Here is a 17,341-nt window from a genome sequence, read left to right on the forward strand (position 1 = left end):
TGCTTGGAACTTTGGATCCATGCATTGATCATTGATGGCTGCCGAGTGTGTTGGGAAGAAGCAATGTGGGGAGGAAATGAGGAAGGAGGAGCTCGGCATGCATGGCAAGTTTATGTCCCAGGCTCCCAGCAGTAGCAAGCAATAGGCCAATAGCGCTTCGAACAAAGTTTTCCCAAAATGCTATGCGGGTGGGGTCATTGTGTACTGCCCATGTGTTTTGATGATAAAAATAGAACATTTTGGTAGTGCGTTTTCCCTTTCTCAATGCTGAATTTGGTAGTACTAGCCGAGACTCCTGCCAGGCTAAAAAGCAGAGCTAAAGCCTGATACCGGCGTGTTTCATGCATACTTCTGGCAATGTAACCAAAACAATTTGTTGGAGAATAGTAGTTAGGATAGAGCATGTAGTAAAGCTTCCCTGAAACTGTGTATATACCTTGGCCTTGCAATTTTAGGCTACGAGTTGTGCAATTTTAGGTGTAAAACAGGTAGCAAGAAATTTTGAATTGCCCAAAAGTTTGCGAACAAACAATAAAGATGCGCCATTTACGAGTCTAGTGCCACTAGAATAAGTTCTCTTGTGGCACAGTTAAACTTTCAGCTTTAGCTCTGATTTGTGCGTGTTCAGACAAACCAGTTAATCAGTAATCACCCTGACCAACCAGGGCCAGATTGCGACTGACGATCTTTGGACGGACCAAGAAACAGGTTACCGATTAAACAAGTCGACCTACAGCATATATACACATGGTAGTCGACAGTGCATAACTCAAGCCATCAAAAAGGCTGATTATATTAAATCAAGTGATGCTAAAGGTACGATATTATAACGTGCAAAAGATGGTATCGAACTGGATATAAACATTGATAATTAGTTGCAACTGGTGGCGAATGCTCAACTTGTTTTCCTGAAGTGAGCTTTGAGCTCTTGCGAGACGCAGAACAGGGTGTCCATGATGTCCTCATCCAAGTGGCCGTCCTTCACACTCACCGCCAGGGCCGTCCTCAGCCATTCTTCATGGTGGGTCGAGAACTCCGCCCGCTGTTCGCTCGACTTGAAGTTCCTGGCGATCTTTGACCTCATCATCTGGCCTGCGACTGAAGCCTTCTCCACTATAGACTTCGGAAGCCCTGCCATTGTGGCGACCTGCAGGCCGTAGCTCTCTGGGCAGGCTCCTGAGGTGAGCCGGTAGAGGAAGGTGAGCTCCTTCTCACCGTTGCTGCCGTGGGCACCGCTCCTTGGCTTGAGCATGCAGGCCATGTGCTGGAGGCTCACGTGAGGGTGAGAGGCAAACTCCTTTGTGAGAGGGTGGTAGTGAGTGGCGAAGAGCAGACGGCATCGCACCTTTTCCACAAGGTGGCGAAATACCTGAGTTACATTGTACACAAGGTGTTATCTCATTCCTTCCAAAAAGAAGAACAAAAAAACAAGGCGCTATCTCAGATAATGGAAGGCTCATGAAATATGAGATGTGAAAACATGGGAAAGAGAGAAGTATGGTGTTAGTAAGACACCGAAATCCCAGCATCTCGAATGACCTAAGAGCAAGGCAGGTCTAGATATTAATACCTTAAGATGTAAGGTCAGGAATGCTGTTACAGAACAGATATAAAGACAAGCTGCATGAAACTTGAATAAACTGCAGCTTTGAACTTTGTAAAGGAGTTTTTTTTTTCAGCCTACTTATACATTGCATCTTATTGAAGAGATAAAAGCATACACAGAGGGCCTCCAGGAAATAATTGGAATGGCATCATAATATGCCATATCCAAATTGAGAAAAATAACCAATTTCTATAAATCTGTAAATTAGGCAAGCTAAATGTTTGGTACCAATGTACCATGCACCGTAGGACCTTAAACCCATGGTAACATCATGAACTGTTGGGTGAAAGCATACCACAGGCACGGCAAGCACAGTGATTAATGATGAGATACTATAAAAGAAGAGAACTCACAGCATATGCAATTGCATATCCATCAAATGTGCTAGTTCCTCTGCCAAGCTCGTCAAGCAAGACAAGAGAGTCCTCAGTTGCGTTCTGAAGAACAGAGGCAGTCTCAGTACATTCAACAAGAAACGTGCCTGCAAGTAATGTCATAACAAATGAATTTAAGGCCATTGTCATCTTATATCTGGGCTGGCATACTGATTACTGAATACTGCACATACAAAGGGGCACATCATGGAATATAAAGAAATTAATGAATCCAACTAAACAAGTTTGTGAGCCAAAATTGTTCAAACGAGTACGCAGAAGGCTTTCTACTGATAATCCAAGTATTTACTCACAGCATACAGGGAAGTATGTTCTTCTGTTATGAGAATAGTTCAAACAAGTACACAGTAGCTGCTTCTACTTGTCCCCATTTCTATGAATGGAATTCTTTTACTAGTTGCAACAATGTGCATCAGTTTTCCGTTCCGAAAAAGGATGGGTTATTTCGTAGGATTGAATGCTGAAAAGGAATCTACTATAAGATCATATTTGGTTATTAGTCCACATCTTCTCAAATTCAGTTCTTGGACAAAACATATAAAGTTTTATCTATTCTCAATTCTAACCCATTGGGCTCAAAGCAGGATATGAAAGACATGATAAAATTGTTGTCATGATTACATACTTTCTCCAGACATAATCCGATCTGTTGCACCAAGACGTGTAAAGATGGAGTCCGCGAGGGTCAATTCACATGATTGGCAGGGGACATAACAGCCAAGCTGCAGACCAGAAGCAAACATCCAAATGCACTCATGAATAGATAAGCTCAAGTGAACAACCAAATGTATTTTTACAGACCTGGGCAAGTACAATAGCCAGGCAGGTGGCGCGCATTATCGTAGATTTCCCACCCATATTTGGACCAGTTAACAGCAACGCAAAACGATTAAAACCAGATAAATCATGACCAAGAGATAAATCATTTGGTATCAGCCCATTTGCACTTTCTGTAAAAGCATAGGGATGCCATAGACCCTTCATCTGAAGTACAGGCACACCATCTTTCAGCAGAATATGTGGTCTGCACATGGTGCCAAATGACAACAAAGTCATTGCAGCAAAGGACCTAAGCACATCGATAATGCTGACAGCATTGATCACCAGAGACCATTCAAAAGCCTTTCCAACAAAGAGGTCCACTAGAACAGCCAAAGTGTTATCATCATCATCTTTGACATCATTATCCTATCAAAGCTCACAAGATCAAGCAATAAGTAGAGTGCCGAAAGAAGAAATACAAATGACCAGCGAATAACAGAAAAGTAAACAACCACTTGTACATAGATTGATAATGAACATGAGAAATTCATGGCATATTTTACCTGGTCACATGGAAATTCATTTTGTATTGCCTCTTCAAATTGATGAATTAATTCACGTAGGGAGCTCAATGCCGGAATCTCCACAACCTTATAAAGAGCTGAGACACCATGATCCCCTCTTTGTATTTCATTTAGTAAGTCAGTTCCAACCCGGAGGCCCTTGATAAGCATGGCAAATGTTTTAATCTGGAACACACCACAGAAACTTGCATGAAACTAATCAAATCATAGACAGAAAGAAGACAAACATCATGAATTTAGAAAATGAGCATGTCAATAATCGAATCTGGAACATAGGCTACTAGTTAGAAATTTAAAAAATTATTCTTTGTAAGACATTCAGACAAAAGGTAGCATTTTAAGTATTTTCTACCTCTTTACTGAGAACACGAACCAGCAGCTGTAAAATGCAACGAAAAGTTGGAATGTGGCATAATTATGAAAGTTATTGCACAACAATGCAAACACCATATTAGCTACCACATCTTTTGGGAAAACTTTTACACAAACATAGCATCAAACCAACAATGTCGCCAAAGGAAAAGATTTGATAGTGCAGTTGTAATGGCCAAATAGCCCATGCAAAAAGGGATGATGAGCAACACAAGATCAGGATCAGGCCTCCAAACTTTAGTTGCCTTTGTTAGGATGCATGATATCCTCTTAATTAGATTAGTTAGACATGTATCTCTATATTTGTTAAATCCTTATCTCTAGTTGATTGGTTGCATTAGATGATCATGGTAGGGGCCTGCTAACCATCTATATAAGGGGGCATATGGCTGTGCTTTGGACTTCAAGAAAGAATGTATTAAGAATCTCGATTCTTCCCCAAGGTTCTTCCCTCCAGTCCATGGTCTAATCTTTCTCCTAAAATCACTCCGCTTCAGCCACTGCTGTCTGTCCCTCTTCGGCATGGTCTTTACCCCTAATGGTCCAAGGACCATAACAGTAGAAGTTCTAAAATCGATGAACAATTCAAGCATCACTTCCCCTGCACTGATAAGCTATTAATGTATGCATATCATGGTTACTGTCTCCCGTATCTTGTCTAGATCTCTTCTGATTGTACTTGAGTCCTGGCAGGTGCCGGAACAGCTGTCTCCTGGTGTTCTTCTACCATCTCTTTCCCACAATTGAAGTCAGAGTCTTGGTGTGGGCCTGCTTACTAATACGGAGAGGGTTTCGCATGATAAAAAGAAAAGGGGACGGCTTGGTCCCTTTTCTTCTTATCATATCACAATGGTGCGGCTCTGTATGTGGCTCGTATTGTAGAGCAAGTCTAGGAGTCCTTTCCACTCATTGAGAAATCTATCTAGAAAGGGTCCCCTCTTGCCTACTAGTAAGCGGGTCAAGATTGACCTTGCCAACTAAAAGAGGGATTCCCAGAGCTTTCCACTGAAGAAGAAAACTACTTTAGACTCAACATCATTTCAAACTTTATACATAAGGTTTTTTTGGTACCAGCTCCTTCTACCTGTACCGCAGTTGAAGCACCTAAAGGTGAATTAACGTGCAAACTAATAAAGCTTATAGGTTTTCCCTCAGAAATCCTTGCATGGTAACAGAGAAAGTCTCTCTAAGACTATTACTAATACATATACACATTAAAGATTTTATAGCATGTGCTGAAGACGAGGAGGGTTGTGATAGGCTTGGTGAGCCAACGTAAAAAACCTAGCCACTCTTATGGAGATGAAACCTAGAAGTGCGGACAACATAGAGAAGTACAAAGTGGCAAAGAAGACCGCAAAGCGAACTGTGAGCGAAGCAAGGGGTTAGGCTTATGAGGGCCTTTATTAGCGGCTAGGCACAAGGGGAGGAGAAAAGGACATCTATAAGATGTTTAAGATCCGTGAAAGGAAGACGAGAGACATCAACCAAGTCAAATGCATCAAGAATGGGACCGATAGACTTCTAGTAAGAGATGATAAGATCAAGATTAGATGGCGAGAGTACTTCGACAAACTGTTCAACGGGAGAATGGGAGCTCTACCATTGAGCTAGACGAATCATTTGATGATACAAACAAACAAAGGATTCAAGAAGCTGAGGTCAAGAAAGCTTTAAAAAGGATCAAAGGAGGCAAGGTGATAGGCGCTGATAGTATCCCCATTGAGGTGCGGGGATGTCTTGGATACATAGCAATAGCATGGCTAACTAAGCTCTTTAAACTCATTTTTCGGTCAAACAAGATACCTGAATAATGGAGAAGTATATTAGTACCAATCTTCAGAATAAGAGAGATATTCAAAGTTGTACTAATTACCGTGGAATTAAGTTGATGAGCCATACAATGAAGCTATGGGAGAGTTATTGAGCATCGCCTAAGAAGAATGACGTGCATTAACAAAAACCAATTTGGTTTCATGCCTGGGAGGTCGACCATGGAAACGATTTTCTTGATAAGGCAATTTATGAAGAGATATAGGGAACAAAAAAACTTGCACATGGTATTTATTGACTTAGAGAAGGCTTACGATAAAATACCGAAGAATGTCATGTGGTGGGTCTTAGAGAAACGCAAAGTTCCAACAAAGTACATTACCCTTATCAAGGGTATATACAGTAACGTTGTGAAAAATGTTCAGACAAGTGAAGGTATCACCAATGACTTTCCACTTAAAATAGGACTACATCAATGGGTCAGCTTTGAGCTCTTATTTATTTGCTTTGGTGATGAATGAAGTCACAAGGGACGTACGGGAAGATATCACTTGGTGTATGCTCTTTGCCTAAATTGCACTGATTCCGACACTCGTATCAAATACGACACGTATCGGACATCGTGGTGCAGCATTCTCCAAAAATGACCGATACTACGGTGCGGCTATATTTTAGTAATTATTATTATATGTATGTATATATAGATTAAGTCGTGAAATCTAAACACATTAACATGTTAACAGCAAATTAGTAAACTAGCAGTGTCGGTCATTAAACAAACTAGCATATCAGGCTAGCAGCAGATCAGTAAACAAACTAGGAGATCAGTAAACGACATATCAGAGTAGAGTAGCAGAGGGCACAAAGAGAAGTATAGATCAGCAAAGCACGGCAAGGTTACCTGGACAATAGAGCAGCCGAGCAACTTCAATCACCAGTGGGGTAGCCTGATCTGACCGTGAACAGGATAAGAGACGAAGCCCGACGTCAAGCACCTCCAATCGACAACGGGAATGGTGAGCTCGACCTCCAATCCACAGTGGCAAGCATCAGTCAGAGAAGAATAACAGTAGCCAAGGCGGGGAGAAGGAAGAATAACAGCACAATAAGTGGTCGGGGAGGAAGAACTCACCAAGCGGTGTTAATAGCAAGCGGCCGGCATGGGTCCACGTTGGCTTGTGTCCATCTCAAGCAAACGGCATGGGGCCACATCCATCTCAGGCGGCCGGTGCGGGGCGGCGTCAATCTGTTGCGGGCTAGCGACCGGCGTGAGGTGGCGTCGCTTTGGTGGAGGCGGTGTAAACATGTGCGCCGCTCTGGTGGAGGTGTAGGCGACGTTGATGACCTAGCGCAGGGGGTCATGTAACGCCTGCCGTGGGCTGGGCCGTGTCGCAGGACGTGTCCCAGCCGTATCCAAAATGCAAAGCATTTATTTTTATTCTATAATTATGCTATACTCCTCCGATACGTATCAGACATGGTACACGGTGCGGAGGCGGTAGTAAAGAGGTGTGTCGGTGTTTCAAAGCACTTTACTGAAGATGTGGTGCTAGTTGGCAAGAGCTGGATAGGGGTTAATAGAAAATTAAAGTTGTGAAGATATACTTTAGGAGCGAAAGGCTTTAGACTTAGTAGGATCAAAACTGAGTATATTAGGTGCAATTTCGGTGCTACTAGGCATAAGGAGATGTTAGTCTCGATGAAGAGGTGGTTCCCAAGAAGAATACATTTTGTCTTTCAATACTTGGGATCGATGCTACAGCGGGATGGTGATATCGATGAAGATATTAGTAATAGAATCAAAGTCAAATGAATGAAATGGCGCCAAGCTTCTGACATCCTCTTTGACAAGATGGTGCAACAAAAATTGAAAGGTAAATTCTATAGGGCGACGATTCGACCCGTAATATCGTATGGAGCAAAATGTTGGCCAACTAAAAGGTGACATATTCAGCAATTAAGTGTAGCAGAAATACGTATGTTGCAATGGATTTGTGGCCATACAAGAAAGGATCGGATCTGAAATAATAATATACGTGATAGGATAGGAGTAGCGCCAATTGAAAAAAAGTTTGTTAAATATCGGTTGAGATGGTTTGGACATATCCAACAGAAGCCTCTAGATTTACCTGTAGATAACGGGATCCTAAGGCGCGCTAATAATATGAAAAGAGGACCTAACATGGAAGGAGTCTGTAAAAAGACTTTAAGGATTAGAATGTCACAAAAGAACTATCCATAGATAGAAACGCGTGGAAGTTAGCAATCCACCTGACATAACTATAACTTATGCATCAATTTGCTTATACCATTATTACTTTACTTTTTTACTATTACTAATATCTTTATTTATTATTGTTTTATCATCATCTTTTTAATTGGATCTGCCAGAACTATAACTTATGCATCAGTCTGCTTATACCGTTATTACTTTACTTTTTTACTATTACTAGTACATTTATTTATTATTGTTTTATCATCATCTTTTTAATTGGATCTTGTGGATTTAATATCTAGTCTACCCTAACTTGCTTAGAACAAAGGCTTTGTTGTTGGTGATGGTGGTGGTGTTGTTGCTGCTGAAGACCAAGAAAAAAATAATCAAACATTCCATTGCAAAAAAAATGCAGGGAAATGCATCGTCTTTGCTGACATTTTTTATGCAGCGCAAACTATGCACATGATTTCAGGAAAAGTTTTACAATCAACAACTTGAGAAAATTCTTTCCACCGTAATATAGCAGCAAACATGTATGTACTTCACAGATATGTTGCACAATATTCTAAGAGATTTACATATTCAACACTACACCAAACTTCACTGTATAAGAGAATTCGAAGTTGTAATAAGCTTGTGACTGAAAGAGAACAGAAGAACAACCACTAACCCGTCTCTTTAATATCTTTTTTCCAACAAAGGGCAGCCGGACTGAAGATGATAACCCAACAGTGGATCTAACTCGTCCTAATAATCTCTCAAGATCAGGTATTTTACGGAGATACTCGAGTGTTTTAGGACCTAGACCGCAGTTTAGGATGAAACCTTCAACAACATCGAGCCTTTTATTGATATCATCAACATCCCTTAGTGGATGGCAAATCCACCTTCTTAGCAGCCGCTTACCAGATGCAGTGACGCAGTGATTGAGGTGCTTATATAAAGTACCTGCAACAAGGTGTAGGTGCAGCTATATGATTTGGTATCTTTTTCCAAAACTATTGTTCCTGAGCAAAAGTAAGAGAGCAGAACAAAAGTAGAATCTGCACTCCTACCTGATGGACCACCATCAAAACTGTTGCTGAAAATCTCAAGGTTCACAAGAGTCTGACCGTCCATCCTTAGACAAGTTTTGTACACATGGTACGGTAGGACTTCCCCATTTTTTAGAGCATCATGTAACTGTTTCCAGATTGCATATTATTAGACCTTGGCCACATTTTAGTGGCCAACATAGGAGAAAGAGAAAATTTATACTTAAAAGTTTATGAAACTATTTCGAAAATGCATAAATAATGGAAAAGAATGGCTAATGACAGCATTCTAAAGACTCATTATAAAGCGTTTACATAAAGAAAACAACAGTTGCTAATGACAATTGATTGGGGTGAGTGGATGACTAGGAACAGGATCAAAGAAAGAAAGAAATTGGAGTAAGATAAGTATACCATAAGCCTAGTCATATGACCAATAAGTCCACCAAGTGCACAAATAACCGCTTCTCGATTCACCGAATATTCCAATGCATTTAACCACGAATCTGTTGATGCTTTGAAGTACCCTTTAGAATGGATTAACATTTGAATTTGTGATGCGTCAGAGAAATCTATCCCAGATAGTGGGGTCAGCTGCATTTTCACAGACCCTGCAGTTAAGGAAAGCTATTTGTAACTTTACAACCTCAAATAGCCAGTTAACTTGCTATCTGATATAAGAGTCGTCATCTGCCAGCAGCACTGCCTTTTCTGCTTTTTCCCCTTTATTTTTCTTGGAAAAAAGGTAGGTCATTACCTTGATATTGAGTATAGAGAAACAGCGTAAGGAGACAAACGAAAAGGAAATTATTAGGAACATTTACCTGCTGAGGCATATTTTCTCATCGATATATGAGTTTCTTTTGAGAGGCCTGAAGAGAGCAGGTATTACCATATTAGCTTCTACAAATACAAAGATTTGAAAATAAAGCATGTTCTGACCTGATGTTTCATAGATTATTTCTCTTGGAGAAACCTGAAAAAGGCATAGTAATGAGTGATAGTTTCTAGTCTGCTGAACCAAACAAAAAAGGACTACAAGAGCATACCTGCACCAACAAAGCCCCCAAAGCTGCAGACGAATCATCATCATGGAGTGAACCCACCCAAATTTTAAGAGCAGCATAGTCTAGAAAAGCAAATCCATACACCCGAGAACCACTAGAAGCTAGGGTAACCTGAAAGTTCCAAAAAGGAAAGGCCACTTTGAATCAAAATCACCTATGGAAAATGTTAACGTGAAATCCAAGGTATTCAATTATAATGCAGTTTTTCCTAAAAAGTCCATACTAACCACCTAGAAAAAGTGCAGGGCCAAATATAACACTCTTAGCGGGCATTAGGATATTACTACTACTTTCACTGGAAAAATGAAATTGGAAGCTGCAAGTGCAGATATCACCAGTAGCCTCTTTTTTTTAACCAAGATATCACCGGTAGCTGAATGTTGTTACAGGAAATGCATTATGCACTTACTAATTTCCTATATTTATGCAAACTGGTCAAGAAGATTTCAGATTAATCGCTAATTTATCAGCAAATCGCTCCTTGAGTGGTACCAAATAAATGATTACTCGAATCAGGGTTTTGGGCATAAAGATTCCACTGACCCGTCGGTGGGTTATTGTATGCTAAGGCCACAATTTGTTCTTATCTTTTAAGGAAATAATGATCTTTATCTATACTGTTATGAGATCTTTAGGTTTGGTGGTACTGTTGTATATATCCGTTCCATTTGAATCAAATAAACTTTCAAAGCATCATACCAAGGCATAGTGGCCCAAATACAGTGCCATGCTTTGTTAATAGAAGCAAACCTCTTTCAATGCAAGAAGGTGTACAGCATCAGGCCCAATGTTGCTATCAGCTACAGTTGACGGTGTGCACACCTGAACTAACTTTCTTTCAATAACCTTGCAGAAGTGGGAAAAAAAAAATGTTACATGACACTAGACTATTTTAACCTGTAAGGAAAAGATTTACATTGCCCTTCAAACATGACTACATATTGAATTCGAGTGTGGAAGCTTCAATCCTTGTGTTGCACAGGGTATAGCTACTAAATGACATCCAGAATGCCAGAATTGTGTCTTAAGCAAAACAAAGTTTCGCGTCTCAACAAGAAATAAAAGGACGAAGAACCACCATGTAAATATGCACATTCAAACAAAGGAGTGTCCCTAGTTCTAGAATCTAAACTAACAGTTTTTGACATGCAAGTGAGAAAAAGGCTGATTCTAAAAAGTTACGCATGACAACTGCTAAATAAGCGATTACGAATCAGTACAGCACTTGCAACTAACAAAAATTGGGATTTATGACAATACTAAACACTTACTGTGTTTGACCCTCTAGCTTTGGCCTGGTCTGCAGATTCCATTTGTTCTATTCTTCCTACTTTATACCTGGATGGAAATGCCAGAATTATGAGCAATAACAATAGAGAAATTTTACGGTGGTCCAAAATTAATATGAGCCATCTATTTTTAGAGTCCAACGATCCAGATTAGTCAGAATACTACTCATTTTCTACTAGTAGTATAGGTAGTATATGTGAGTAGTATAGTAGTATTAGGGTTATTTTGGGAAGAAAAATACGTTGCATAAAACTAATTAACTGCAGTTATGTGTCTCTAAATAGAGTAATATTTCATTGTTATTTTAACATTTTAATCTATCTTCGGCATGAGAGTTCATTTGCTACCCATCGGCTAGGGTTAGCGATCCGATGTTTGCGACGTCAATTTTTCTATTAGCAAAAGCATGATAGTTAATTTTAACAAAATTGCCATAATTACTAAAATATCCAATTATATAGATCGTCGGATTAGATTTATACTACCTCTTACCTCTAGGTAGTATGGACCACCGTAAAAGAGCTCTAACAATAACCCCACTTCATGATAAAAAAAAACAGCAGACAAACTATATGGAAAACTATCATGGATGTCTCGTAGATCATATCATAAGATTTAAAAGGAAATTATATGTTTTGTAGAAACCAATGAACAGTTTTAGTTTTCTGGAAAGCAGCAGAATTAACATGCAAACCAATAAGGGATCAATCTTGCTTGAACATCCCTCGTTACATATCAAAGAATACAGAAACACTGACTAGCCATTACCAACCTGAAGATCAAACATGAACTTTCTGATGTTCGAGATGGTGTTATGTTTTTTTGCAAGAGCAACATAAAGCATGAACCTGAAGAATTATAAAATTCTGAAAATCAACAAAACAGAACGGGAAGGAGGAGCTTACCCCCGAGCTACAAGCTTATCAACAGCATCATCTATCCCACTCTCTGAAATGCCAACCTTCACATGTGATGAAAAAGTTAAAGTCCTGTGCCATTAGGTGATAACCTTGATACTGAGTTATGGTATAAAGCATGACAGGCTATTTTAATGGGCAGTGAGATACAAATGGCACAAGGTGACCAGAATTTAGCAGCAAACAGGATGAAATGGTGCAAAGCTAAGAGCTTAGAAGTATTTACTCAATCATTTCTGACTTCCTGCCATGCCAGAACAAGAATTACATCATAACTGTTTTGTCTAAGTACTATAATACTAACATAAGAGTTTTCGAGAAAAAAAAAATAACGACTAAAGCGTGACTAGTCGCACTTCAAGCCCATTGTGCGGCAGTCACCTCCCTTGTTCTCTGGCATCCACATCGACCGCCACCCCAATTCCACCAGCCTGCCTCCCATCGCCGCTGCGTACCTACCACAACCAGTCACACCCCCCTTCAAAACTGAGGCACACAACCTCGCCGCACTGATGTTCTGCCACCTCCCACTCTCTACAACTAGGGTCCCCGTTTTACCCTATCCATATAACACACACCCAAAACCCTAACCTTGCCAGTGGCCACAGCCAGAGAAGAAACAGTGAGTGCAGGATACCGGTAGCTCGTTCCTCCTAACATGCGACCAGTCCCATAGTAGACTTATTAAGAAAAGAATATGGCACAAATGACAGGTATTAAGACCAATGATCCAATGCGAGATATAATTGTTAACGAAGAGAACAATAACAGTGAGCTATAAATGAAATACTTTAGAATTAAGCTGTACCAGAACAACAGACATTTAGAACCAAGCATTTAATGATATGCAAGAGAGGACACAAGTTCACAAACCTGTCGGCACTTGCCCACCCCACTAACAGTCATTTTCCAGTCAAGTTCCTTTTGGCCAATCTCAGCATCTAGCTCATAGAGCTCGTAAAATTTTCCCTGACAATAAGATAGCAAACACTTAGTAGTTACACGATCTCTCATGCTACAAAAGATAAAGTGGTCAATGTGAGTTTTTTTCTTGGGGGTGGAGGTGGGAGGGGTGGGGATGTGGACAGAATTTGAAACTGTGAGCGATGACAGCCTGGGAGTGTACTAACAAATGAAGAACCTTACAATTAAAGCAAAGAGCTTCTGTGGAATACTAATCAGAACAAAAACGTCAAACATTAGTGATAAATGTCTAACTTCTGGTGGACATCCGTCAACATGCATAGAGTAGAACAGCTAAAAGTTATGACCAGTAAACGGAAAATTGTGGGGTGACTCTTGACTAAAAAGCATTCACTCCCAATGTATAGGATCAGGTAATGGCTCAGTATGATACCAAGGTACCAAACTATGTGAGATATTGGTTAACCACAGCAATAATCTTTCATTTCATAATACAGTAGAGTACTCTATAGGCCATGAGATGAATCATACTTACCACTTTGAAAAAAAGGACAACATCCATGTATTTGCACTTAATATTCCAGTATTGCTTTTGAGAGGTTGACATCTTTCTCAACGCATCAGGTGGAATAAATAGAGTACTCTTGTCATAAAGTGGATCATTTGGTCGTCTTCCATTTGCATCCCTGATGGTATACAGATTCAGCCACTCAAACTTGCTCCGTGCACTTTCAGCTATCTCATCATGAACCTTCTTCCCAATAGGAGAACAATGAGATGATTTCATCTTCTTGTTCAAGACCCGCAAAGGAGAGGGTTGGTTGTCAGCAGTCGCACTTTGTTCTTCTCGAACTCGCTTTGGGCGAGGAATGGCTGCTTGCATTGCTGGCGTTTCTGGTTTCGAAGGACTAGAATCAAGTGCCGGAAATAGTGTCACAGCTGCTACATGTTTATCATTCATGAGCACCGAAGAGACATTTTTCAAGTGGTTCTGCGATGGGGTTGCATTTGAATCTAGTTCTGCAAACAAATTTGTTGCTTTGATGTAAAAAGGGTCTGAGGATCCTGAGGATAGCTTCTTTGAAGGTTCCTCTGTACAAGTATCATTTGAATCTAACCCAAAGGCTGTCGCTGCTCTAGCATATTCACCATTAGCAGAAATCAATGAAAACTTCTTTGATGAATGCTGCAAAAGGGTTTGATCTGAACCATATTCTGTTAAAGGTGTATCAGCTCCATGAGAAGGCCCCAGGAAGATTCTCTTTGAGGGATCCTGAGAAGGAGTTTGTACATCAAATTCTTCAAATAATGAAGTAGCTCGAATGCAACTATTATTAGGAAACTCTGAGAATAACTTCTTTGGATGCTCCTGAAGAGGAGTTTGATTTGAGCCGAACAGTGTCCTTGCTCTAACAAATTCATCTACAGAAGACCTCAATAAATGCTTCAGGGGCTCCTGCAAGGGAGTCATATCCGAACTTTGTTCTGGAAACAGGGTTACTTTGCTGTATTCAACATTACAAGGCCTTGAGAACAATGGAGTTGAACGCTCATTTGAAGGAACTTGATTTTTCACAGAGGTGGCCTTCTCCGCATGTCTAACCCGGGAAGCATCTTTGTTTCTGCAAAAAGGCAGAAATAGCTTCACCATGACAACAAAACAAAGTGCAAGAGCAAGACAATCTAGCCCATCAGGTAATGGCAGGTCTGCAATGAAAACCAGAAAACAAAACTATAGCTGGCCAACAATAAAAACATGAGAAAACCCCAGAGAAACTAAGGCATCCAATCCAAGCAAGCAATATAGATATCCAAGTCCTACTCTAAAAATCAAGGACAAATAGCCCATTACTGGTTTAGACACTGGAGTCTACTTCAGAAGGAGAGAGAGGACAATGGTGAACAAGGTGTGTCAAAGACTGGAGGTGGTTCCTATGGATGTCTTTGCCAAGAATGGGTGGCGTTTCAATAACAGATTATGTGGTGCATGAAATTTCATTTATCATGTTAATTATTTGCTTTAAGACACTTGCAATTGTAATGCAGCGGAACTGTAATAATGACCTGGGCTGTGTGCACCTCTAGGTGCAGAGGCCGGAATTATTTCCATTATCTTTAAAAAAAGCCCAATAACACAGTAGTAAACTCAAAATCTGATACACTTTGAGGCTAATAACAGTTTGACGGAGTAAGCTTAGCTGCAAGTGTACAATAAAAACACATGACGTAAAGTGGTATCTAATAACCCATAAATGGACACCAAACTAACTAATCACAATTAGAGCCGTAGTAAAACGAACATATGAACCACCGAAATATGATAAAAATCCCTGGGCGATCGCCATTAGAAAAACTTAAACAACGCACGTTGATTTTGACATAACACAAATCGATCAAATCCCCATCTATTATCAAGCAAAACGAACGGCTCGAAACCCAACTCAACCGTCCGAACCGGCGCCCAAACCCAAAACCCTAGCCCCCCGCCTCCCACCGCTGAAGTGGCGCTACCGAGGTCAGCGATCATTGCGTCCGTACCTCCCCTGGGGCTGCGGCAGCGGCGGCGGACGCACGAGCCTCTCCATGATGCCGGCGACCGACCCCGCGGGGGGGCGCGGGGGCTTCTCGGGGGTCGTGCCCTCCCCCGCCGGGTCCCGCCGCGGCGGCTGCTTCTGGAGGAAGGAGAGGATCGATTGCTGCTGCTGGCGCCGGGGCTGCATCGCTCTCTTAAGGGAGGTTCCGGAAGCTTCGAGAGGGGTCGGCTCGGGTGGGCGAGGCGGGGGGTTGAGCTTGGGAATGGGAGGGGGATAGGCGACGAGATGAGGGAGGTCGATTTATTTGGGGAAATTTTCGAGCGGGAAATGGGACTCGTCGAAGCGGCAGGCCGCCGCGCGCCCGCGCGAGTGAAAGAGTGGCGGGTTTATCTTTTCCGCTTTCCTATCTGGGTTACGTCCCTATTCAGATAAAAGTAGAGGGTGTATACTTGCTTGTTTGGGCTTCTGTTTCTGATTTTTTGAAAAGTTATGTTTTTGAGTTTTCTGAAAATTTATTTTTATATTTTAGTTATTGAATTTTATAATAATTTTTTTGACTTTTCAACACACTACTTCTAAAAAAAGTTGCTCTCATCTAGCTTCTCAGTTTCTAATTTATTTTTTCAGAAATAGCCTTTTGGCTTCTTCAAAAATCATTTTTCAGCAAACTCGTTTGTTTAGGCTTCTGACTTCTGACAGAAACAGAAGTCAGAAGTAGTTTGAAACAAACAGGCTCTTAGGCTCCTGACTAAACACAGCAATGGTAAAAACACGAAGTTTCGGTAGCAACATAAGTGCAAAGAAGATGATTGTAAAACACATAAAAACTGCAGAAATGACCATTTGAATGTAGTGCGGGTAAAACATAGGAATTTGAGGAGAAAAATGACAAAAGGAAATTTCTCCATGCATTGAACCTTAGGCTATAAATCCAAATTTCTAAGGAAGAAGCACAGTCCTTGTTTCAATAGGTTTGGTCGTAAAATTTTGTATAGGGCTTAAAACCTTTGGGATTACTCCATTTTTTCTATATTCCAAACAGAGGTTTATTAGGATATAATTAGCATAGGTGGTGCACCTGAAGCTAAGATCGTAGTAGGGGCGCCCAACCAAAAGGAGTTTTTTATGAAGTAATATTATTTTATTGAAAAAATACATAAATAATATCTAAAATCTGATATTTGCATAAATGTGTACATGTTGGCGCGCGGAGTGCCAACATGTACTATGTGGCAATGGGCCATAGGGCTTGTCTGCATTCCGCATATCGACAAGTCATGTGTCTCGCAGATAATATTTAAAGAAAAATCATAATTTTTTCATATGATCCCGGATATATATGATTTTTATATAAAAATTATATCTGTCGACGATATCTACAACTTTGTAATTGAACAATTTTCTATTTAAATCCTTTTAGATACTAAAAAGTGACTAGAAATTCTAGCTGTAGTTTTTTAAGGAAAATTAGAAGATTCACATTTCTGATTTATTGCCTCATGAAAGTTAAAACATAAATTTATAAAATAAGGAACATTTCAAGTACGAGATGGATCTCAAATAAGATTTTGGAAAGAAAAATTACTAAATAACATCACGCTAAGCGAAGAATACCCACCAATATGTGATGTGGTGGTGAAAAAACATGCCACGGCTGCTGAAGTGATGAGTACCATATCACTTAACATTTCCTTCCATAGATGGGTCGTAGGATATAAACTAGTTGCATGGCAATCGTTGTTATCTAAACTAGTTCGATGTGCATTTATCTAAAAAAATATATTTTCAACTGAACCTACATGTGAGTGGCAAATTTTCGATGTATTCCATGTACCAACAAATGATCATTCAACCCGTTTCCATTT

The 17,341-nt window shown here is 40.4% G+C and overlaps 1 protein-coding gene across 1 annotated transcript; it reads right to left on the bottom strand.

Annotated features, from left to right (window-relative positions):
* Positions 1 to 765: 765 nt before the first annotated feature.
* Positions 766 to 15,761, bottom strand: LOC133902872 (DNA mismatch repair protein MSH7). Its single transcript, XM_062344502.1, has 17 exons — positions 15,481 to 15,761; positions 13,478 to 14,564; positions 12,892 to 12,987; positions 12,007 to 12,062; positions 11,083 to 11,149; positions 10,562 to 10,657; positions 9,794 to 9,922; positions 9,687 to 9,720; positions 9,569 to 9,616; positions 9,159 to 9,355; positions 8,766 to 8,892; positions 8,381 to 8,658; positions 3,327 to 3,512; positions 2,803 to 3,189; positions 2,627 to 2,723; positions 1,960 to 2,087; positions 766 to 1,369 (listed from the first exon to the last, which is right to left on the bottom strand). The coding sequence occupies exons 1-17, from the start codon at positions 15,660 to 15,662 to the stop codon at positions 896 to 898; spliced, it is 3,669 nt and encodes a 1,222-aa protein (XP_062200486.1). The 5' UTR covers positions 15,663 to 15,761; the 3' UTR covers positions 766 to 895.
* Between the last annotated feature and the right edge of the window lie 1,580 nt (positions 15,762 to 17,341).

The sequence above is a fragment of the Phragmites australis genome, chromosome 1, assembly GCF_958298935.1.
Source record: "Phragmites australis chromosome 1, lpPhrAust1.1, whole genome shotgun sequence".
Classification (NCBI taxonomy): Eukaryota; Viridiplantae; Streptophyta; class Magnoliopsida; order Poales; family Poaceae; genus Phragmites; species Phragmites australis.

What these genes read in the sequence shown, in the direction of transcription:
- LOC133902872 (XM_062344502.1), bottom strand. Translation starts at nt 15,662, where the DNA reads ATGCAGCCCCGGCGCCAGCAGCAGCAATCGATCCTCTCCTTCCTCCAG. An exon ending in TTTTGATGGTGGTCCATCAG is followed by an intron (nt 8,659 to 8,765) that starts GTAGGAGTGCAG and finishes ACCTTGTTGCAG; the next exon opens with GTACTTTATATAAGCACCTC. An exon ending in GATATGCAATTGCATATGCT is followed by an intron (nt 1,370 to 1,959) that starts GTGAGTTCTCTT and finishes AATGTAACTCAG; the next exon opens with GTATTTCGCCACCTTGTGGA.